General features: G+C 35.8%; 1 protein-coding gene across 1 annotated transcript; it reads right to left on the bottom strand.

Moving 5' to 3' along the window:
* Positions 1-33: 33 nt before the first annotated feature.
* On the bottom strand, positions 34-24,775 carry Clca4 (chloride channel accessory 4). Its single transcript, XM_048349953.1, has 14 exons — positions 24,617-24,775; positions 20,949-21,089; positions 20,671-20,818; positions 17,277-17,385; positions 15,824-16,001; positions 15,115-15,333; positions 13,333-13,560; positions 9,960-10,137; positions 8,648-8,754; positions 5,559-5,774; positions 4,545-4,812; positions 2,314-2,484; positions 991-1,224; positions 34-452 (listed from the first exon to the last, which is right to left on the bottom strand). The coding sequence occupies exons 1-14, from the start codon at positions 24,773-24,775 to the stop codon at positions 34-36; spliced, it is 2,775 nt and encodes a 924-aa protein (XP_048205910.1).
* Positions 24,776-25,054: the final 279 nt, after the last annotated feature.

The following is a 25,054-nucleotide window of genomic DNA, read 5'->3' as shown; positions in this document are numbered from 1 at the left end:
AGGAATATTCTTTATTGTGTTGTTCCACTTTATTTAAAACGTTGTTGAAGCTCTTTTCGAAGATCTTCTTTTTAAGAGGTAAGCAGTGGCACCTACAATAAGACACACAAGTACCACTGATGCCACCACTGACACCACCAGAGTGGTAATATTAACTCCAGACTTGGCATTACCAGGACCAGGGTCAGGACCAGGATCTCCCTCAGGGACAAACAAAGCTACTTGTGCAATGTTGGATAATTTTGATGTCAAGTTGCTTTTGTCTATACTTTGAATGGCAATAAATATGTATGTGGCATTTTCCTCTGAGATATTTCCTGGCTTAAATGCAAAGGTCTCCTCGGAGTTGGCTTCACTTGGTAACAGGTTAGAAGTGTCAACTTGAAGAGCATTGTCAAAATTGTCTCTCAGATCAAGCATATTTCCACTTATTCTTATGATATACTCTTTAACTAAGAAAAAAAAAACATTTGCAAGTGCTTTGTTAACTAGGATACTGTATTCAATTTCCTGCAACTTATTCTTTAAAAAAATTGGTTAGCTATGCAAAATACATGTTGATATCTGAAAATTTCTTTAAGAGCTGAAATTTGACTACTAAAATAAATTAATAAATTTGTTATTGTTGTTATTACTAGTTTGCTTTCCTTTTAAACACAGGATATCACTGTGTATTCCAGGTGGCCTAGAAAGCACTGTGTAACTCAGGCAAGCCAAGAACTCATGAGTCTTCTGCTTCACCCTCCCAAGGGCTAGGATTCAAAGTGTGCCACACGGTGTCCCATTGAATTCTGGCTTTTAAACTCTGATAAATGTACTACTTTATATATACTAGGACAAGGTTAAAACTATATCATGTTTGACTTATTCAAAAGTATTAAATTATAAAATTCATCTGTCAAAAAGTATTCTTTCCCAGCACATCCATGAACCCTTGCTTTTCCATGAGTACCTTTCACTATGTCAAACCATATGACACTTTGTTCTTACCTGTTCCATTATCAAAATCATCTCCTGGAGCTGTCCATGTTAGATTGATCTTATCCTCATCAAATGTGGCATAAAGGTCTATGATTTGACTTGGAGGATACAGATCAGGCAAGGGACCAGGTGGAACTTGTGACATCACAAATGCATCTCCTAATGCTGTTCTGCTGAAATTCTCCAAAAATGTCTGATCATCCTCATTGATTTCAGGTCTGGGTGGATTTGCTTGAACCTCTCCTACATTGAAAATTCACTAGTTCAAAATAGGCAAAACACTGCTAATATTTCTATAACTCAATGCATACTTTATATCATTCACTTTTTCACTATAATAGAGTCACATTTTTTTACGAAGCCTTATGACATAATCATTGCATTTGGTTGGTAGGAGAATGTTTACCAGAATGTGATAGGATAAAACGGAATAACAAATTGCTTTGGAATACTGCACTGAATGAGAATAATATTAAGTAATTGAACATGAGCCCTTAAAAAAAAAAGGTATTGCTTTATCTGTAACATTCTTTCTAAGATAAGAATATACTTGGGAAAATGATTGCAGTGTCCCTTGCAACCACTTGGATGAAGTCTTATTCCCTCCTGCAAGTGGCGCTGAGGAAACCTTTACTTCCCCCTCCTCCTCCTCCTCTCCCTCTCACTTCACTTTTTCAGTCAAGGTTGGCCCTCTACCACTTGAACCACACCTCTACTTCTGACTTTTTGTTGGTTCACTGGAAATAAGAATCTTATGGACTCTTCTTCTAAGGCTGACTTTGAACCTGGATCCTCAGATTTCAGCCTCCTAAAATCCTGGGATTATCACTTCTGATTGTATCCCATTGAAAAGCCCTTCAAAGTCAGAAGATAAAGGCACTAAAGGAAAGCTAACATTGCACTCTTAATGCTTATTATCATTACATTTATGTCCAATAATGTTTTCTTTTGAGTTAACAAAAAAGCACCACAGAAATGTTCACTCTTACAGTTTATGTATTCTGACAGGTAAATCCTGCCACTGTGTACTTAGCTTCATTACATAGTAGATTGCCTTCTTTTGTCCTGAACAAAACCTGGCCATATTACGTTAATATTGTTAAGGTGTTTCAAACTAATATAATACTAACTGACTGGTTTTGAGTTGTTTCTAGATGCCAAGCAGTTTTCCAAAGCTGAGATTTACCTAGAGCCAGTAATCCGAGAACTACACTGTAAAAATGGAAAGAGCAGTACTTTTTAAGTTGTAAAATATTTGAAGCTTTAGGCACATGAAATTGCAAATACTATTCAAATACTGTGACTGGATTCTAGATATCAGGAATTACTCACCATTTACTACCCAGCCTGGTATGAACGCAGCTCTGTTTGCTGGATACTGTAAGCTTCTCTTGGCAGAGTTTGTTCCTCCATGAGCCCTCACTTTTAAGCTGTATCTACCGTTTTCTGTATAAGCAGTAAAATATCTGGAATAGACTCCATCATTCTTGAAAGAATCAGCACCTTTTTGTAGAAATCAACACATTATTGTTTTTATAAATTAAAAGAGACAAATTCATATTCCTCTAAATAAGCATTTGCTCCTATAAGCATGGCTTAATATTTCACATTTAACTCTGGGAAATATTTTCATTATATGTTGCCAAGACAATATATTGTTGAATTGATGTCTGTTGCGTTATTTTGATAAAAAATATCTATATAAAATATGTACATATTGGTATTTGTGCTTGCTTAATAAATATTTTAATATCTCACATTTCTATCTATCCCTTACCATTTTATAAACAGACTATTGTACTCTTCTATTTCTCTGCCCAATGGTTGGCTTTCTGCCTACTTTATCTTATATTAATTTGTATAATCTCTCTGTTTAAGTCAAAGTGTCCCAACTAAAAACAAATGAAGTGTCTGCGTAGATTTAATTCTCTCCATAGTAAAAACAAGTACTTATGTTGCCTCATCTTCAACAACCCTTTCCCCCTTTATCCTGCACTTGCTTTAATGATCACTTAAATATCTCCTCTGACAGAAGAACCCATCCCATCTTCTACTAGAATAAATAGACTGCAGAAAAAATAAAGCTGTATTATATGTGTAATTTCTATCCCCAGAGTTTCATGGTGGCTATACTCCTCAAGAGGCTGAGATCTGGAGGATTGAGCCAGGGCACAAAAGTTCTCAAGATTCCACCTCAAATTAACCAGCAGAACAACTAGACTAAATGCACGCTTGAAGTAGTAAGGTACCGGCTGAGCAAGCAAGTAAGCATGAAGAATGAGCATGATGAACCTCTGAGCTCAAACCCCAGTACTTGCAAACACACACAAACAAAACAACAAAAACAACCAGTACACTTCCCGATATCATCAGCACTAGAATTGCCTGTTAAATTACAAAACACATTGCAAGGGGTTAACAGTCTAATCAGTGGCTATAAAATCAATGGCCTTGTACCACCAGTTTTGTAACACTCTATAAATCTGAAGATTTTCAGATTTACAGATTTCTCAGATTAGCTAGAGAAAGGACTCAGTATCCTTTGTTTTTGTACACTGAAATGGGAGAATGCCTTTTCTTAGCCATTCCTAATTACTATTGCCTTCGTAGGTAAGGGCATTCCAAAGAAGCTTATTCTCTAATTAGCTAAATATTCATTTGGTTAAACGCTAAGAAATGAAATGAATGCAGAAAGGCTATCTCTATAAACATATAGATATAGATGTGGTATAGATAACTTATGGGATAGGTGTAGGAAATATTGTTATACTTAGAAGAATGTATGGATGTATACAAAAGAACAATTGGCTAGGTCCAGATGGAGACTGAATTATTAAATGATCATTATATTTAAAGAGTTCTGAAAACATTACATCATTATACAAAAGTTCTTATATAAATCAGAAACAAATCAGATGTGTATCAAATTGCCAGCTTCTTTGCTCGTTACCAGAGCTTCAGTTCCCATTCATTCCTATAGACCAAGAAAACAGAGAATAGCCTGTTTGCTCCTTGATGCTCACCGGTCAGCCCTGGACTCTGATGCCCAGATGATTGGGTGCTGCCCTTCCTGTGGCAGCCTCAGATACTTCTGATCCTCAGGTCAGTACTCATTTTTTTTTTTCATTCCAGCTGTTGAGGATTCCACTTGCTTCTCTCTCTTTCCCTTCAAGGAGCTGGATTTGACTACTTAATCCCATCTGCCTGCATATACTTTCATCTTCCCTGTTAGATTTTAGTCATGATGTTCTAACAATCAACACTGGCTTAGAATTTTTGACTCTATCCTCAACCTTCTGAATGAGACCTTCCTAACTGATAGCACTGGCTATCTAGATGACAGATAATAGCAATGGAAACAAATAATGCTTACAGAATGCTTACCATGTGCATAATGCCTGCTAAGCCCCTTTGCAGGTTTTGCTTGATAGAATTTCCTGCTGGCTGTGCCTTTCCTTCATCACTTGCCTTAATTCTTCTATGCCTGTCATATTTTTTATGCCCTACATTGCCACAGACCCATAATATATACCAAGTTATGTAAATGTGGATTGTGAAGTTACCTGCACCATTATCCAATAGTTTCAAAACTTCTGTGTGTCCACTCTGTGATTCAATGATTGCAGTCACAGTGGCTCCAAGAATGGGACTGTACCCTTGTAGCACTTCTGCATAAATGATCATGGGATTGGGGAAGCTGTTGGCATCCTTATTCATTTTAGCATTCACTGTGATTGGAGACACAGAAGAATTTGCTGCCCAAGAAGTTACTGTAATAGTTAGTATTTCTTGGTTTGCATTGGATTGAAGGCTATAAGCCCAATTGCCCACCTAAAAGATTCAATGGAAATTTATAGTAAGTATCCAGAGTCAAGCAATATCCAGTTACCATTGTGCAACAGTACAATAAATGGCAGAAGTGTGAAATAAGATAAACAGGTTTTGGATGTTTCAGGCAGGATGCAAACAGGCAGTTTAGGGAGGATACCTTAAATAATGCTATGAACGTCATTTGTACACTGTGACATCTTGGCTGGAAAAATATTAAGCTTTGAAGTTTACCTCTAGGTCTTATTCTTTGACCTCACACTCACAGATCCTATGATCTTGTCTAGCTTTCTGCACACAAAATCACACAAATTCTTCCCATGTTTCCTCCTTCTTAGACAATCTTCTAGTCTTTCATTTTTTTCCATTTTGTGCTGTCATAAGTTTTAGGATCACATAGGCAATGAAAAGTACATAGTGGGGCTGGGAATTTGGCCTAGTGGTAAGAGTGCTTGCCTCATGTACAGGAAGCCCTTGATTCGATTCCTCAGCACCACATATATAAAAAAGGCCAGAAGTGGTGCTGTGGCTCAAGCTGGCAGAGCACTAGCCTTGAGCAAATAGAAGCCAGTGCTCAGGCCCTGAGTTCAAGCCCCAGGACTGGCAAAACAAAACTACATAGGCAATGAAAAGTACATAGGCATTTTATTTTAATTTTTAAGATGAGATTGGTGCTTTTATATCATTAAACAATTTGTTTTCAGGTTTAAAATGTTTTTTATTGAAAATCATACAGGCTGCTTGCTTACCTGTGCAGTTCCTGGAATAGTAACATAAGCCATTTTGGAATTACTGTCTAAGATGAAATTATGGATTGGTGCTCCACTGGGATCCCAGAGAGATATACTGGGTGGCTGTTCCTTCCACGTGACTAGAAAGAATGTGTCTTTTCCCACTGTGCTGTCAATTGTTACAGTGTCATTCATCCAGGTATTGTTGGTCAGTGATGATCCTTTACTTTCAAGCTGTTTAAATATATTTAAATTTTAGTAGCTGCAGAAGACAATATCTTTTTATGCTTTGTCAAATTATCTTTAAGGGGCTGAGGATATGGCCTAGTGGCAAGAGAGCTTGCCTCGTATACATGAAGCCCTGGGTTCGATTCCCCAGCACCACATATACAGAAAACGGCCAGAAGTTGCGCTGTGGCTCAAGTGGCAGAGTGCTAGCCTTGAGCAAAAGGAAGCCAGGGACAGTGCTCAGGCCCTGAGTCCAAGACCCAGGACTGGCCAAAAAAACCCAAACAAACAAACAAACAAACAAAAAACAAATTATCTTTAAGAATTGTATAGGGCTGGGGATATAGCCTAGTGGCAAGAGTGCCTGCCTCAGATACATGAGGCCCTAGGTTCGATTCCCCAGCACCACATATACAGAAAACGGCCAGAAGCGGCGCTGTGGCTCAAGTGGCAGAGTGCTAGCCTTGAGCGGGAAGAAGCCAGGGACAGTGCTCAGGCCCTGAGTCCAAGCCCCAGGACTGGCCAAAAAAAAAAAAAAAAAAAAAAAGAATTGTATAAAAGGGTTTAAATTCAGTTTATGAGTACAATGCATATTGATCTATGTCATCCCTTCCATTATTCAGAAGAGAATAAGTTTATTCTTTTTCCTTTTGTAGACAATTCTTAAATTTGGGTCTAAAACAAGTTTATACATACAGGCTATCTTATACTTTAAAATCTTTTGAATACTTATTGAGATGTAACAGTTGTCAGTCAGAGTTTAGAAGTACAGGTTCTGAAGAAAGAATAGTGTAAGAAAAGCCCTAGAGAAGATATATGGGTTTTAAAGTTGCAGCTGTGATCCTATTGTATTTTTCCAGTTTTCTAGGCAAACATCCACTCTGGCCTTTAAGATTAAAGAATAATAAAACTGCAGAGAAAGATTAGCCGTGTGTGTGTGTGTGTGTGTGTGTGTGTGTGTGTGTGTGTGTGTGTGTTACCCTCAGTTTACCCATTTTGATGAGTAGAAGTAGAGTAAATCCTAATATAAAGACTAGTGAGTAATGGAGACAAACACTCTACCTCCTCGGTGCTTCATAAGTGTTCCGAATCATAGGAATTTAATTTCTACTCCAACCCAGTCCTCAACAAAAACCATCTTCAGTCCTATGTTTCTAGAAGCTGGTGAATTCTTCTTTGAAACATCATTATTATGACAAAAGTCTTAACGCACTGTAAAGTGGACATGTCTGTGAATGGACATGAGTTAAATCTGAATGTAATGTTTTTGTATTTTATACTCTCTGTTGGGAAAGTTGAAGAAAATAGGATGGACTAGGAAGAGTGTGTGATGTAGCTTTTCCTTTGTAATCTAGCTGTCACAACTCAAGCCCAATGTTCTTATCTATTTATATCACTGTAGCTGTTAACTTGTCAGTATTTCTTCCATATTTTCTACCTATCATGTATATAAATCCAGATCAACCTTGCAAATTTTTACTTGCTTTTTGTTGCTTCCTTATTTAAGATATTTCAAGTATAGGGATCAAAAATATATTTCCACCCATTTCACACCCTTTAAAAATCCTTTCTCAAAAAATTTGAGCAATTCTTGTGTATAAATGTCTCCTTTTTAGCTGTTTTCCATTTTCTGCTCTTATATTTTTAAATATCTTCGGACATTTAGAGTTCCCACCATACATTCAAAAGTACTAAAGATAAAATTGGGTTTGAAACACAATCTTTGCCCTTAGTTCTTTGTAGTTTCTTGTCAGTTTCAGCTTGTACTATCACCATTCTCTTCTATCAACCAGGTTGAAAACCTGACAAGTGACTTTAATTATATTTTTAGGGCAAATCTATAAACCAGATCTCTAAACAAATCTGCACATACCCTAAGCCCACATTCTTTGACATTTGTTTTTCCTTATTGTTGGAAGCTAGATGATGATATGTGTGGTTAGGTGATCAGGCAAATTACAATGTAGGTAACTTGAATTGGAAAACTGAAGAAAAATGTTCTGCATAAAGAATCATGATTTGTATGGATGGAAAGAAGAGAAACAAACTTTAACAACACATATCTTGGTTGGAAAGTATATAGGTCATAAATTAAAGAGCCAAATTTATTCAAAATGTTTGTGTCTAAGTACCAGAAAATGATACCTTGAACTACCAGGGAGAAAAGGAATTAAGTTCAGAGCAGATGCAAGTAAAATGAAACACGAATTAAATAAAATAGATTGAAAAGACGTGAGAAGCCTTTGGCTTGCAAATATGTAATAATTGTTTGTCCTTTTTGTCTCCCTGTTTATTTCTAAGATACATTAATCCATTTCTAAAGTAAGTGCTTGAGTCCATTTGTTTAAACCTATTTCATTGCACTAAGGGTATAGAAAGCTTGGAAGCATTAAACTGGAGAAATGTATTAATTGGAAAAAAAGGACAAAGTGTATTTTTGGTAGAAAGTTTGTTATTGTTAGACTTTACCTTGCCCAAATGTGATAGAAATATATAAAAAGGATACTTTATCATTTGTTTTACTCTTACCTGACCACTTAATTTGTTTATATCTAAAGAATAATTTTATTTTGGGTTAAACTGTTTTTGGTGGTACAGGTATTTAAAGTCAATGTCTTATTTGCTTGTCTGGAGCCATATCATTTGAGCCATGCTGCCAGCCCTGCTTTTTACCAGTTATTTTGGAGATGGAATTTCAGGGACTTTTCTTTTCTTTAAACTCAATCCTGTGAATTTTAGTCTCCTGAGCAGCTGGGATTACAGGTGTGAACCACCAGACCCTGACACAGGTTGCAGTTTTTATTTTAGTTAAAACTTAAAATTTTTTCTTTGCTTATGGTAAAGGAAAACATAAAACTCTTAGGAGCGGAAACTCTAACCTGAAGTGATTTCTGTGTGGGGTTAGCATTTTCGGATGTAAGTGTCCCGAAAGCATCAATGAGGCCATTGTTCTCAGCTACATCTGAAACAAAAAGGTGTTTTCCTCCTAAAACGCAAATTAATCGGTTAGTTCTGGGGAAAGTACATTGTCATGATTAATTACATAACAGTTGAAACAAGATCGAAGTCCTAGTATGTGTTACCAAAAAAAGATCAGCGAAATGCTAATTCTAAATTATAACTATAAAGCATAAGACACACTAATACCGCTATGAACTAAATGAATACCTCAAACAGCCATAAACCACTTAAAAAGAAGTTACAATTCCACTTATTTAAGGTTATCTACTTTACAACCATCACCACCTACAGTTCTAGCAAAGTTGACTTTTAGAGCTTCCAGTTAAAGTCAACCAGAAAATTGGAAGGATAAATGTTCTGCTATATCAAGGTATTCTAAAAGGAACTGGACCTGAGAAGATATAAGAGAACAGTAAGGAGTTGGAGACAAGTAATAGGAACAGAAATAAACTTCAATGGCCGGCCAATCCACCATTTTAAAATGATAAGAATTTGTACAACACAACTAATGTATTATAAAGCAAATACATATGTAGTACCATTAAAGCCAGTATGATGTATTTGATACTTATGCTATAAATTATGTATCTTCTGTTATGTTTAAGAAGGTACTAGAAACATACATTCCATTTTCATCATGTCTTTATCTAAAGTAAAAGCTACTATAGATAATGTTCATGGAAACTTTGTTGTTTCTTTCCAGCTTGAGGTCCTTTGTCTGAGCTCACACCTTCTTACCTCGCAGCTGAGATCTGATGCCCTGGTTTCCCGGGGAACACTGTTCCCACTGTTCCCACGCTGCTGCTGCAACGTTATTTTTGTTGTTATTATTCATACTCTGATCTCCTCTTCTTAACCTTTCCTATTTCTCAGAATATTTCAGCACTTTTCTCAAGGTCCAGCTCAGAAGTCATCTATTCTTTCATGCTTTTTTTTTTTCCTCTCTCTTCCTCTATATACCCTGGAAAAAGTGATTTTCCCCTCCATCTATAAATTCTTGATTAGCTGGAATGTTATCTGATTCTATGATTTGATTAGCAACTTCTTATTATTATTTTTTTTGTCTCTCTAGATAACGGGACTTTGAGCATCACCAGAATAGAGATGGAATCTGAGTTAATTCTGGTTTTGAACTCCTGGCACACTTGTAGAGGTGTTGTGGAACTATCAACCTCTACATTTTTACATCACTACTAAAGGTCTGGGATCTATGGATATATAATGTTTTACCTGTTATATTACTCATCTGTATTACTGCTTGATCAGCAGCTTCTCCTAATGCAATAAAATGAATGATGGCTCCACTTTGTGTCACAGTATCAATGCAGTCCTTTGCACTGTTGTCCTCTCCGTCAGTCAGCAGTACTATTTCAGACCCATCTATTTGGGGATTTTGCTTCTCAATCACCTGCAAACATTCAAGCACAATTATCATGTAAGATCTAACATACTGATAGGAAACAAAAAAATATAGAAAGGAAATAAAAAGGGTGCAGAATAGAATATATAGAGTCCTTAAAAAATCATTGAATTTAAAATCAACAATCTCCAGAGAACTTAAACATTTTTTTCTACCTCTAAATTGCAGAGAATATTTATGAAAGTAGGGAGGAGCAGGACTTTAGAAAAAAAAATCTCACCTGAACTAAATGACTTTCATCTAACATTTTTTTACTAGAATAGCACAAAACTAAGTATATTAATTGTGCTCAGAGACTCCCTGTATAGTATTTCCTAAGTATTGTTCATATTTTGAGTTATTGTCCTATAAAGTTCAACATCAGGAACTCAGAGTTTCTAATTTAGGATTCTACATAAGAAGATAGAGAGAGCATAGCCCAGGATAACAATTATATTTAATCTTCTCTGGTAGTTTTAATTGGTAGTGATTCCAGGCTGAAAGAATACTGAACTATCAGTGGCTCTTTTGGGCAGAGTGGGTACCTAGGTGTAGATAAACAGTGGAGTATTTGGAATATAGAATTCTTAATAAAAACTGGTATGTGGGGTACACACCATCTATATTACTCTTATTACATGTTTTGAGGCAAAACAACTACTGTATGTATTACATAAATGAAAAAGTAGGAAGTGACATGCATTGAAACCAAACTAAAACGAAAGGGTCTTAATTATATATGTCACACAACATCCCCATTATGCCACTCCTATATAAAATAAAGAGCTAGAATTCTCTTTCCTTCATATCCCTTTTGTGACTTAGTTTATTCATTGTTCATTGACAGTTGATCAGTTACCGAGCTACTGATTCAGTAGGAATAACATTCATAGAAAGAATTGAGTATTTAATTGTATCAGAGACTGAGATATAGAAATGAGCATCACACAATATATAATACATAAGAATATTCTAAAGTTGAAAAGAAATAATAAAATAGTATAGGGCTACAATTTGCTCATCACACATTATACATTATGATTTATATTTTACAGTTTAATCCATGTTTAAGCTCTCATACTATCTATTATAACTCTTGCTCAATTTATTTTATAGGAGAACCAGAGACACGATACTAAAATATAAATTGACACTTCGACTCTGAACCTCAAGCCCTCTAGTAGCTTCCTGTTTTGCTTAAAACAAAATTACTCTCATATACTTTTTGCCAGTCCCTAGTGCCACTGACTTTTATTATTTCTTAGAATAACTAGTTTCTTTCCATCCCTGTCTCAAGAAAATTTTGTGTTCTTTCTACAAAATAGTTGATTCTTTCTCCTCCTTCAAATCTTAGCCTCAGTGAGTTTCTAGTGAAAGTGACTCTCATTTACTCATTATATTACTCAACAGGATGATGGTCTACAATGGTTGTTGATCTACAATTACTATATTTATCAGTTCACTCAGTATGTAGATTTAGGTAGATTTTTAGTATGTAAAGGTAGGAAATAAAAGGAAGTTACTATTAGGAAAGGAACAGAAAGCACAATGCCCATGTGTGTCTGATCATACAAAAGAGTATTTACTGAAATGACTCCAGGAAATGGAAACAAAAGATTTTTTTTTCTTTTAGATGTTTTTCTTTTCTTTTTGTTTTTCTCTGCCTGTCCCTTTCTATGTCTTTGGGCGTGCAAGGGGAGGCACAGTAATGGAGCATAAAGTGTGAACAAATGTTGCAGGATACTATGTTGAAAATTAACTTTACAACTTGATGTTGGGAATGAGAGGGAAAAACTGGTGGAGAGTGAGGGAAGGGGTGATTTTGGCAGAAAAAAATATATTCTTTATCTGATGATAACTGTAACCTCTCTGTACATTACATATACTATAACAATTACTTTTTTAAAGATGGGAAATAATTTTAGGCAGAGAAACTCCATGAGCATATGCAATGGTGAAGCTTGCATACAGTCAAGCTTGAGAACAATGTGCAGTGAATTACTTCATGCATAGTGCATCAAGAAGGGAAAACTGAGAGAATAGGTCTGGAAAAATAAATGAGAGTAATACCAAGGCTTAAGAAACTTTTGAATAATATCAGACTTAGAAACTCAAGACTCAATTTTGTAGACTGAGAGTGGACAGATTGCATTTCTAAGCAGAAAAATAGGACAACTGATATTACTTGCTTAAGATGAACATTTGCATAAAATGATTGCATAATATAGGGGTTCTAAGTATGCAGCTACATGACTTCACTTACTCGATATAACAATCCTATAAGGTAGGTATTCCAATTCTTTTACATTTTATAGATGAAGTTTAAAGAATTGAGATTGAAAAGTATACACAAGAGCTAGAACGTTTACTGGCAAAACTAGAAAGTAGCAGAGCTACTACTCTAATGTCAAACTTCATGCTCTATGCCAATAATAAACCCTAGAGATAACAGCCTCTGTTGCACAGACTTTAATAAATACATAGAAATAATAATAAACACATGTAAATAAAAATAAATAAATATAGCTGGGCATTGGTGGCTCATGACTGTAATCTTAGCTACTCAGGAGGCTGAGATAGTAACTCAAAGCCATTTTAGGCAGGAAAGTCAGTAAAATGCTTATATTCAATTAACTACCAAAAGCCAGAAGTGAAGCTGTGGCTCAAATGGTAGAGTGCTAGCCTTAAGCAGAAAAGCTCAGGGACAGTGCCCAGGCCCTGAATTCAAGCCCCAGGTCTGACACCTAAAAACTAACTAATAATAAATAAAAGTGAAATAAATAATAAAATACATAAATACACATGTTTTGCTTTATCTGAATGTCACACATACTAAAAGGAGAATTGGCTCAAAATGGAATCATAATGTATAACCTACTTCCTTGCTCCAAAAGTTGATGGCTTTTCTAACCACATTAACTTTACAAACTACAATAACAAGATAGAAAAGCCTCTCACTTTATGGGGCTTATAATCTAGTGGTATTTTTATAATCATTTATATCCTCATGGTTTACTCATTGATTCACTAATTCATGAAGAAGCATGCAAATTTTTCCTTGTGTTTTGTCTTGTGTTTTAGGATTAATTATGTTAAAATTAGGCAGCAAATATGTGCAGCACACTTCACATTACAATGTTCTAAAACCAAAAATAATGTTCTAAAACCAAAAACATAGAAACTACATTTGCATTCTGATTTTACCTTAAATGCAGACTCAATTCCAGAGCAGATGGAAGTACCTCCACCAGCTTGTTTGGGTAAACTTTCCACAAGCTTGTTTCTTTCAGTGTTACTCTTTATTTGGATTAGCTCACTGAAAACAGTGGCAGCATAATTAAAGTGAACCATCCCTACCCAGGATCCATTTTCAACAATTTGCAGCAGAAAGTATTTTGCTGCTTGATTCATTCGACTGAGGCGATTACTGTTCTGAATGCAAAGGATAAGAAAAAAAATATTTATCAATGGTAAGATTATAACAGATTATACAAAATGCATGTGTAAAAATTACGGAGAAGATAGCTGATTTCAAATAAAATATGGTTGATGTAGTGTGTGGCATATTGAGATATAGTAATAGATTAGATATGGATATTGATAGATCAATACCAGTCTATATCTCAAACTTTTTACTTAGATCAGATTCAACACTTTTAAATAAGTGGTAAAAATTAATGAAGAGATTCAGTCAGAATTGGGGGTGACAATTCACATTTTAGAGACCCCTTCAAGTCTACCCAGGATATCTAGGATTCCAATCAGAAGTGAAATTGCCTGACTTTTGGGGGACTAGTGTACCTCTCAAAAAGGTAATGCTCACCTTTCTGAAAACCTCTAGCATTCTCATGTTTGAGAGTTCTCTACCACATTGCTTTGTCTTTGTATCTATTATCACTGTCTATAAGGAAGGCTACTTTACTCTTAATTAGGAAGATCTTTTCTCTTTATATAATTCTTCCTTGAACGTGCTGATGTTTAGCACTTTGCTGTCCTCTGTAAATTCTGTTGTTGTACAGTTCATTTCATTAATCTGCATGATCATTTGCCTTTTTCTATAACCACCTTCCTCCTATTTGCTGAAGATTTTATTCCTGGTCTTCAGCATGCTCGGTCCTGACTCTAATGTGCCATCCTTCTAATTCTTTACCACATTGCATTTGCTTATTTGTAGTTCATTCATTTTAGCAATTAGTTATTAATCACCCCTATGATGAAATCTAGGCCATAGAAATACAAAGATGCATCAGATAAGTTTCCAGTTTCTAGAAGAACTCTAAATCTAGTTGGTAGAGATATGTAGTCTCAATGAAATATACTATAATAAAACCAAGCAGAGAGCAGTGTTGGGAGTAAGGGGAAGAGTCTACAGCATCCTAAAAGCCAAAGCCCATCTCCTGAGTTCAGCCCATCCCCACTTCCTGAGTTCTGGTCAATTCTCCTGCCTCAGATTTCTGGGATTATAAGCATGCACTAGGCCTGAATTTCTCAAGGACATAGATCTCTGTTTTCAGACCCTAGCCCAATGCTTGCCATTCTTTGAATAATAATACAAAACAAATGGCTACATTTCACATAATATTCTTTATAGTGGTGTTCTTTTTTGGAGGTTCTTTGTGCATGAAGAGGTCACTTGTACAAATAAAACCATGTTAAGAATTGTGCTGCTTGAACTAGAATGGTTTAACACTAAGTAATCTACTCTAGCCTCAAGTCTCTCAAGCATTTTTGTAAAAGGTCTGTAAAAGCAATTTTGTGTTTTAATCTCTAGTACTGATCTTTCAACTGAAGTGTGTCTAAAGGATCTCAAAAATTCTACTGATTCTTTTCTTTTACTATAATATTTTGTTGTAATATCTTGGAGTTGTTGATTACAGGAAGCGATGGTACCTTATGTTACCATGCAAGTTAGAACAATCTGGGTACATATGGATTTTCACATTTTCTGAGCATTCAGTTATTCCCATTCCCACATTATACACTTACAAGCATGCTTCCAGATATATCAAGAACTAAACACACAATTCTTTCACTGGACCTCAGCAGTGAAAAGACAGGTGGAGGGGGTGATTCCTCCATGGAGGTGGCCATTTTAAAATCCTCAGAGTTGCTGATTACTTCCCATGTACTTCTGTGATCACATTTCATGTTTTGTAGACTTGGAGCATCATGGTTATGGTTTTTTTCATCACAAAATTCAGCCACCTACAAAGTTCATAAATTGACAAAATAATTATCATACCACACGTTAAGAAATCCTAACAATAAACCTAAAAATTAAAATATGCACTATAAATATCCGTTTTGTGAATGAAATATAACTATTGGACATCAGTGTTATAGTAAATTTATTGTAATAATAATAATAACTAGTAACATTAATTGCGTGCTTACCATGTATCTGCCAATGTTCACAGACCTCTATATTAATGTATTAAATCCTCATGTCATCTGGACAGATTTTGAGATCAAATATGACAGTGGTGGAATGTATTTGAATGAACTGAGTGCTTACTTAGCATATGAAAGGCCCTGAGTTCATTCCCTATCATCATCATCATCATCATCATCATCATAGTTTTAAAATTGATAAAATTAGATACATCTTTTGATTTTAATGTAAGTGTTGCACAGAGATGAGCTACCATTATATCTTTTGATTTTAAAATCAGGAAGCACCAATTGGCGTACTTACAGAGTCGATACTTTGCATAAACATAATGGATGTTTTTTCTGTTTGATCTTTATCAGGGAAGAATTGACAGTCTTTTTCATACAATTTTGTGGTAGAATCAATTCTGCATCTTCTAAGTACACAGCTGCCTTCTTGACAGAAGTTAACTCTATTTTCCCCAGAGATACCTGTGGAACATCTGAAAGAATGTGACAGTCTTTGAGACCACGTAGTCATTAACATTTTAAAACGTCATTAAGTGCTTCAATTCATAATCATCTATCAAGAGTTGGTTTGTTTTTTTTTTTAACTATGTGTCAATTACTTCCTTATGCTGACAGTAGGTTGAGAATTCCAATCAAAGATATAATCATGAAAGAATTGGGGTGGGACCTCCAGATATATACATAATGACTGAGTTCTCTGCTAAGATTAATGATTCTAGTTTCTTGCTTAGACATCTCTCCTGTTGACCTTGGGGTTAGCAACTGCACTGTGAGGGAATGAGGAAACATATGAAAACATTTATTCTAAGTAGCTCAAAGTTCTCAATAGATTTCATTCAAAGAAGATATTCCCCAAAGCCTGGGGAAAATCTTAGTTACAGGCTTTATGATTTTTTAAGGGTTACTTTTGTCCAAAGGGAAATGTAACTGAAAGCAAAGAATGAGGTGTATCCAGAAGGACAGTAGAATAAAGAATGATGGAAGCATTTGAGATATATGCTTTATTATATGGAATTTGACAGAAGTGGCAGTGATTATAGACAATATGCTGAAATGTCAACATGTCTCATCTTTTTCAGCCTCAGTTCAGGAAAAAAAATGGCTATATTTTATTCAGTCATTTAGGAGCCATCTAAAAATGTCCATGCTCCTAGTCTTTGTGAACATAATGGGGGTATCTATATGAACAACTGTGATGAATGTTGTGAGGCACAAATTGGACATTTAGGATGAATAGGAAGGCAGAGAAAGGGCCTCCACTGAAGTCAGGTCCCATTCTATCTGCAACAAGTCCCAACCCTAGCAAGACATGTAACACTAATGAGGCTTATGGTCCCCATTTTAAATAAATCTCCCCCAACCATTCTGCTCTCATGACACCAAAGTCAAGAGGATGTTTGTTCCTAGTGTACTCCTTAGAGCTGCTTGATTTCCTCTTGAGCTCTCATTTAACAATGCTCAGTCATTTTTGTTCCTTCTTACCGAATGCAAAGAACTTTGATGGTCCTCCACCTATAGTTAGCCCATTTATACGATGTACAACTTCAGTATGAATTAATTATGACTCCCATGACAAGGAGGCATAAAATACCTTGATGTTACATGCCATTGGAATTACATGTATCTTAAATACACAATCAGCTTATTTGGACAAAAATGAACAATGATTGTTTGAAAGACCTCAAAGCAAGGAAAATGCCAAGTAAAAGCCCAGCATCATCTAAAGTAATTTAGAGGGTCATGCATACCTTGTTGCCTCAATTTTCTTTGACCTAGCAATATAGAAACGCTGGTCATCATTGTACTCATCAAAGACTCCCCAGCGGAGGTGGGCCCACTCATGAACAAACAGTTTACCTGTGGAGAAACATTTCCAAATACATGTTCATAATTCAAGTGACAAATATTTTGTCTTAAATTTTTACTTTATTTTTTAACAATATTTATTTTTTGTAAAGCTGATGTACAGAGGGGTTACAGTTACATAAGTAAGGTAATGAGTACATTTCTTGTTGAACACTGTTACTCCTTCCCTTGTTTTCTCCCCCTTTTCCTCCTCTGTACTCCCCTCCCTATAAGTCATAATTTCCAACATAGCGTCTGTGAGTATCACTGTTGCATTGGTTCCCCCTTTGTCCTTTGTCTCACCATTGTGTTATTCCCCTTCCTTTCCCCAAATCAGATAAACATATGTACAAGACACAGGGAACCAAAATAAAAAACAGTGACAACAGGGGATAAACTAAGGGGAAAAAAAAGAAATAACTTCACACTGTGCATTAAAAAATCCCTCTTGTTTCCATATCTTGGAGTTTATTTCAATTAGCATCATTTTATATGGTCATTGTACTTAGCAGTTGAGCTATTGTGATCCTCTGCTAGGACTATCCTAGACATATACTAAATATTACAAATGAAGAAGTCAGACCCAAAGAAACATAGGCTCCACGGTGACTCAAAATTCTAATGGCACACACTCCCAGTTCCTGGGAGGCTGACAAAGGAGGAGAATTTCAAGTTTCAGTCTAGTGTGGGTCATACATTAAGATCCTATCTCAAAAAGATTCTGTGTGTTTTTTGTTGTTGTTTATTTGTGAAGATCTTCATTCAGTTACAAAATATATTTAGAATTTTTTCCAATAACTCTTAATATTTATAGTTTATAACAAGAGTTTATGTGTTAAATGAAAATATAAAGTGTGTTTTCTTTTTATTCAACAACAGATTAAATCAATGAAACATTAATGGAGTATATATGGTGATCAAAGTAGTCTAGGATTTGGGTTTTAGAGAACTAAAGGTCTTACATATTACAATGGTTTATGGCTTTCCAAACTTCTACTACCAATGTTCATTCTTTTGAATTAAAATACAAAGGGTGGGCAATTAGGGAATAAAAGTATCCAGAAACTATCCTGAGGGTGTTAGTAATGAAAACATGATGGAGAAATAATCTTATGGACCACTTAGAATTTGGAGGATATCACAAAGATGTGATTCACTTCTACTACATTTCATTATTGATTTCATGAAGCAATTATTATTTTTAATTATATATTAAGCATAATACTAGCTATTAAGAAATGCAAATATATTCAAGATATAGTCATTGATTTGGAGAAGTTTTGAAAGATTGGGTGAGACTGAACATTATTTTTACAAGTGTGTCAGGATGAATGGAAGGATAAAGGTGAGTCCAAAGTCTGAGACACAGAAAGAAGAAACAGCAGTACCGCTGGCTATGAAACTGGAGAAAACTTCAGAGGAAACATAAATGGACAAGAAACTAGAAATATTTTTTTGCTACAATGTATGTTTCAGTAGCCTATATGACCTCATATGGCCTAAAAACAGAGAATAGTTGGGGGTGGGGGAGAAGCAGTAATGTTTCTGTTTTATGTCTTTTATAATCAAGTTGTGATCTAAGTCAGTACCTGGTTATTCCTTTATTTATGAAGGTTTACAATTACCAGTTTGTGGGTTGTTGTTTGTTTTTTTTTCTGGGTACAATGAACAGAAATAGAACCACAACTTTTGATATGGAAGGCATAAGCCTTACGTAGAAGTCCTTCAACTCTACAACAGGTGGAGGTAAAAGAGGAGAGAAAGTAGAAAGGAGAGGAGGTAGAGGTGGATGTAAGTTTGGATGCAGACAGGAAGAACAGATGGCTTCTGTTAGCTCAGTCAAAGCACATGGCAACTGGAGTGAGTGGAAGAGAGTAGAGTGACTAGCAATTGAGAACAGTAGAAATTTAGAAAGCTTGAGGAAAAGAGAAGGAATCTAAGATAAGCCAAGCAAAAATACTGTTGACCAATACTGAGGACTTCACTCAGGCTGGAAACTGTGTTTTTAGTAATCTGAATTGGTTTTTTATAATTGTCTTAATCAATCTGGGAAACATAGTAGGAGCCAAAGACACTGGCTGTACTATACGGTGTGGGAGACTTAGGAAGTTGAATGATAGCTAAGGATAAAAGCAGTGGGGAAATTGAGCTACTGGCACTCATTGTTGGAGTGATGGAATTTTCTGGCCATTCCTCATAGAAAGTACAAGTGAGAAGGTACAAAGGATTAGAAGGATTGTGAGAACAAACTGTTAGGAGAACATATGAAAAACAGGTAAGAGTGGAATGGGAGGGGATAATAGAACTTTCAAGATTGAAGTGGGGAACTACTCTAGATAATGACTGGAGCTGGCTGGGTGTTCAGAGACACTCAAACACTCCACGAACAGGCAATAGAAGAGGGAGAAAGAGGAGGTAAGGGCATTGTGGACCATGGAGACTCATGAGAGTTTTCACTTAATGGTGATATTAATTGGACATTTTTCTTTTTTCTTTTTTTTTTTTCACCAATCTGGAGCCTTGTACTTAAGGCCTGGGCACTGTCTCTGAGCTTCTTTTGCTCAAGGCTAGCACTCTACCATTTGAGCTGCATCACTTCAGGCCTTTTCAGTTTATGTGGTACTGAGGAATTGAACCCCGTGCTTCATACATGCTAGGCAAGCACTCTCACTAAGCCACATTCCCAGCCCTTGGACCATTCTTTAACAGTGATTTAATACTTTAAAAATAATGTGCTGATGTTCATTGGACAAATAATCTTAACATTTAGATTATACTAGATAAAATTGCCATTTTTAATAGCTCTAAATGATCACTTGTTCCCAGTCTTATCTGGTACAGCCTAATAGATGGGATAACAATGTGAGTGACTAATATTGCTTTTGACCAGCAACTGGTGTCCTGGCACCTTCCAGCTTGCAAGATATCTGATTTTCCTGCTGCTACCATGTGATTGATTAATATTCAGCTGGGGAAAACCAAAAAATTTAAATCTAAAAGTATATCTTACAAAAAACACTTATTATTTCTGCTTTGTGTTCAAATTTCTGAAGACATTGTAGATATTGCGTTAACTAGGTGACAAAAATGCTACAAAAACTTCACAAACCACAAGACTGTAACATTTTGCTGTGTATAAGTACCTATGTGGCAGGTCACTTGTTTAAGGTTACAAAGATAATATGTACAGTAGGTGAAACTGGAACCTAGCTACTCCTGCTCCAATTCATGAACAATTATCCTGGAAACTGAAAATTTGCTTGTTGTAAAATTAGATGTTTTAACTAAATTTCTTACCTGATGGTCCATACTCATTTTGTTTTTTTCCCAATACAAAGTCAGGGGTGAAGTGAATGTATTCTGCTTTCTCTCCACATCCTTTGAACTGTCTGGTGTATGGGTCATCTCTGCCTGGGATGGTGGGCGGTGCAACTATAACATCAGCCTGAGAAGATTTAAAACATACTAATATTCTGTTAGAAAGACTGTGACACAGTGAACACAGTCAATTTATGGCAAAAACTGGAGAACATCAGAGTATAATCTTATTTGTTGGAGAAGATTTTGTCACTTACATGTGTGTAGCTTTCATGCTTTGGCTTTCTGTACTGAGGACTTGCCTTCCAATTCTCAGGAATTAATATAGACACATTTTTGAAAAAAAATCTTTTCTCTGTGGCTTCAAACAGATAAGTAGATGCTGTTGTCACCATTTCCTGTTATCAAATGGAAAAATAATATAGGATATGACCAAGGGAGAGTACACTCTTAGATCAGGGGCTCATATACAGAAATTTCCCAATTTTAATTGTTAATACTAAAGCAAAGGTCTCTGCTTGTTAATTCTAGTGAATTCAGTTATCTTTCAATCCCAAATCTTTCTTCATACTGCACATTAAAAGGCTTTTTAATGTTTGGGCCTCTAACCTCAAAAGGCAACTAACTGCTTATACTTGGTGATTAGAGAAATTAAGACATTTATTAATTGACTAATATATTAATATATGAAGTTATTTACTTAGAAGTAATACTAGCATTTGTACTTCCTATGTAGTGCTTTGAAGCTTAGTTTCCTTATCTCATTAATGGAAAATATTATACTCTCTATCTTTATAGATGGCAGAAACACAGAATGAATTACAAAGGTCTTCTGTGTAAGCAGTTCTAAAACTATTTGCTCTCCTTACTGGTTAGAAGAAATATGAGTCAAAAGCAGATTTAGTCTGATGATTTAGACTGATGATTTAGTAGAAATTAGTTTTAGAGTTGGGTGACAGTGGCTCAGGTCTATAATCCTAGCTACTCAAGAGGCTGATGGCTGAGGATTATAGTTCAAGGCCAGCCTGTGCAGAAAATCCTATGAGATTCTTAATTCCAATTAACCATCAAAAAGACAAAGTGGAGAGCACTAGCCTTGAGGGCAAAAGCTCAGTAACATGTGGAATGTATTTCTCAAGTCTCCATTACAATGATATGAGGATGGATAATACTATAACCAGAATCTGCATTCACTTTTCAGAAAATAAAAACAAATAGAAAATGAGGTGGAATTTTTTTAACAAATCATGAAAAAACAATGTATTTTTATGGAAAAAATATACCTTACTCCTGTTTACTCCTTACATAATAATTCAACTCAGGTGAAATAATTGTAAAGTTAAATAAAAAATATATTTTTGAAAGTCCTGGAGGACATTTCTGGACTTTTAGAGAAACTGCCAATGCATGTATGATAAATGCTAATTAGCTTACCAGATCTGAGAGACATACCAACCAAATTTCAATAAAGCTGGGTGTTTGTAGCTCATGCTTGTAATTCTTGCTATATAGGAGTCTGAGAATGGGAGAATTATTGTTCAAGGCCAGTGTAGGTAGAATAGCCTGTGAGATTCTTTCTCAATCAGTAACTGCACAGGGATACAACCTGTCATCTTTACATATCGCTTTTGAGAAAGAGGGAAGTATCTTTTAGGAGAAAGACATAATTTTTTTTATTTGTCTTAGGTTCAGTGGGAAGTAACCTCTAATCTATTTTAGCATTTTCAAAGCACTTTGTCTAACTCCTGGCCAGTCCTCTAGGGGTTTACTTCCTAAACTCTGGCCTTCTGAATAATCCCATGGCTCTGAACACAATCAGTTGATTTGTATAGCAGTTGTGAGTCAGCACACTGGAATGTTCTAAAGACAACTAGGAAGGGAGCCCTGCATTCTTGAGTAGTTCTACTGTATGTTTGTTTTATACCAGGAAACATCACAGAGAAGCCTTACTTATTTAAAAAAAAAAAAAAAAAGACTACACTCAGGAAGCTGAGATCTCAGAAACATGGTTTGAAGGAAAGTCTATGAGGCTCTTGTCTCCAATTCACTACCAGAAAGCCAGAAATAGAGCTGTGGCTCAAGTTGTATGGTGCCAGCATTGAATGAGAAAGTCAAAGGATAGTGGCTCAATTCCTGTGTTCTTGGAACTCTGGTATTATAGTGGGGTCAAAGAAGATGAAGATATCAATGTTTGAAAAAGTAATTATTCTCTACTGTGATGCAGCAGAGTTTATAGAAATGGGTAACAAATCTTAGCCATAAAATGACTTAAGCACATCAGGATTCAGGAGTGGAGAAATCGAAAATAAGGAATTCATAGATTTTGGATATCAGAAACACTGACAAAAAACAATTTTGGCATAATATCAATAATTTCACTGTGTAGAATATTATAGTTGGAAGAAAACTTAGAAAATCAGTCATGGGTATAGACCTGGAGTCTTTCTCTTTTTGTTTGCATTCTCCTAGTGAACTCATATCATCTTTACACTGATACCTCTCATTTTCTATACATAAATTTTTAGCCTGAATTTAGATTCCTGTCTTCTCCATTCAATGTCTAAAAAACATCTCAATTTCAAAAGTTTCCAAATTTAACTCCTACTCTCCCAACTGCCAAGCTTTTCTACTTAGTTTGTCCAACTCAACTGAAATAATCTACTCTTAAAAGTATTTAGGTTAAAGTTTTCAGTGCTTCCTTGGTTCTTACCATCTCCTTACTGCCTTCCCACACTTCCCACATCTAACTTATCAGAAAATATTATCTATGATACCCTTAAAATATGTTCAAAATCACACAATCTAGTGATCTCTACCACAGCATCCCTGTCCTCATTACCATCCTGTTCATAGGTCCCATCTTTATCTGGGTCTTTCTGCGATTCTGTGATGCATTTGTACAGTATGTATTGCAAGTACACACCTTCTACCATTCATTTCCTGCTCATTGCAACCGGTGTAACCTCAGTTTATGCATGGGAACACAGGCCTCCTTGCTCAGATGCCTTCCAGAGATTCTTGAGCAAAACCAAGGTCTTTCCAGAGATCTGGGCCCAGCTTCCTGTTCCAACTTCAATTCATCCCACCCTTTCTCACTCATTATGTTTTCTTGGTCACATCAAGCTGCTCTCACCTCCATGCTGTGTTTCCATTTCTCAGGGTTTCTGAGCTCTTTTGCCATCCAGGTGTTATGTTATCAGTCAGGTGTTTTTTTTCTTTTTTCTATTTCACATGAAACAGAAACTCATGTCTCCATTCCAGCCACACTCTGCAGTGTGTACCCTGTTTCCTAACTGAATACATACTATCACCATCTGGTCTGCTCTCTTATTCAATTTTATTTTATTTATTTATTTTTTTGGCCAGTCCTGGGCCTTGGACTCAGGGCCTGAGCACTGTCCCTGGCTTCCTTTTGCTCAAGGCTAGCACTCTGCCACTTGAGCCACAGCGCCACTTCTGGCCGTTTTCTGTATATGTGGTGCTGGGGAATCGAACCCAGGGCCTCATGTATACGAGGCAAGCTCTCTTGCCACTAGGCCATATCCCCAGCCCTCTTATTCAGTTTTAAAAGTTCTGTTTCTGAAAAGTATGTATATTCCATTCCACTAGAGGATTTTTCTCCCTTTGATTTCTCCCTCTGATTTTTCTTCCTATTCTCTAGTATGTCACTAATTCCCAGTAAGTAATTATTTTAAGTATAGATGAAATCCAGTACTCATTTACAGATGAAGAAACTGAGGACCAGAAAGGCCACGTGCCTTGTTTTTGGTCTGGTGGTAAAATAGAGTAGATCCTTATCTAGAACCTTCATTTCTCTCTGCCCATGCTAGCATTTTTCTTACTGTCACCTGTTGTATTCAGTTTCCATTCCAATTATTCACGTTTCCATAGCTCAGCATGAAAAAAAACACATTTTTTCCCTTACCTGTATTTCTTGGATTATTTTCTCATCTTCTGGCACACTAGGATCTATAGCAATAATAATATCTTCATAACCATTGTCATTCAGCCTGACAAAGGAAGCATTTGATCCCTGCAATAGGTATAGGAGTAGGAAGAAAACAAAACTTTTGCATAACCCCATTGTTTGTGCTCAGTTGATCAAAGGGTTTTCTCTGACCTGTCTTCCTCTCTCCTGGTTTATATACTCCTACAAGTTATCATAGTTGGCTGATTGTGGGAGGTTGACAGTCTAAAGGTCAGTGTTATATGTATAAAAAATATGCAACTTCAACGTGTGCAACAGTTTTATTGTATTTTATTATAACGGTGATCAAGAAGCATTATAAAATGCACTGAATGTTTTCCTCTTATATGTAATTATATATGTTACATATAACATATATATGTAATATATATGTGT

The sequence above is a fragment of the Perognathus longimembris genome, chromosome 7 (assembly GCF_023159225.1).
Source record: "Perognathus longimembris pacificus isolate PPM17 chromosome 7, ASM2315922v1, whole genome shotgun sequence".
Lineage (NCBI taxonomy): Eukaryota > Metazoa > Chordata > Mammalia > Rodentia > Heteromyidae > Perognathus > Perognathus longimembris.
This window is presented reverse-complemented; position numbering and strand designations above follow the sequence as displayed.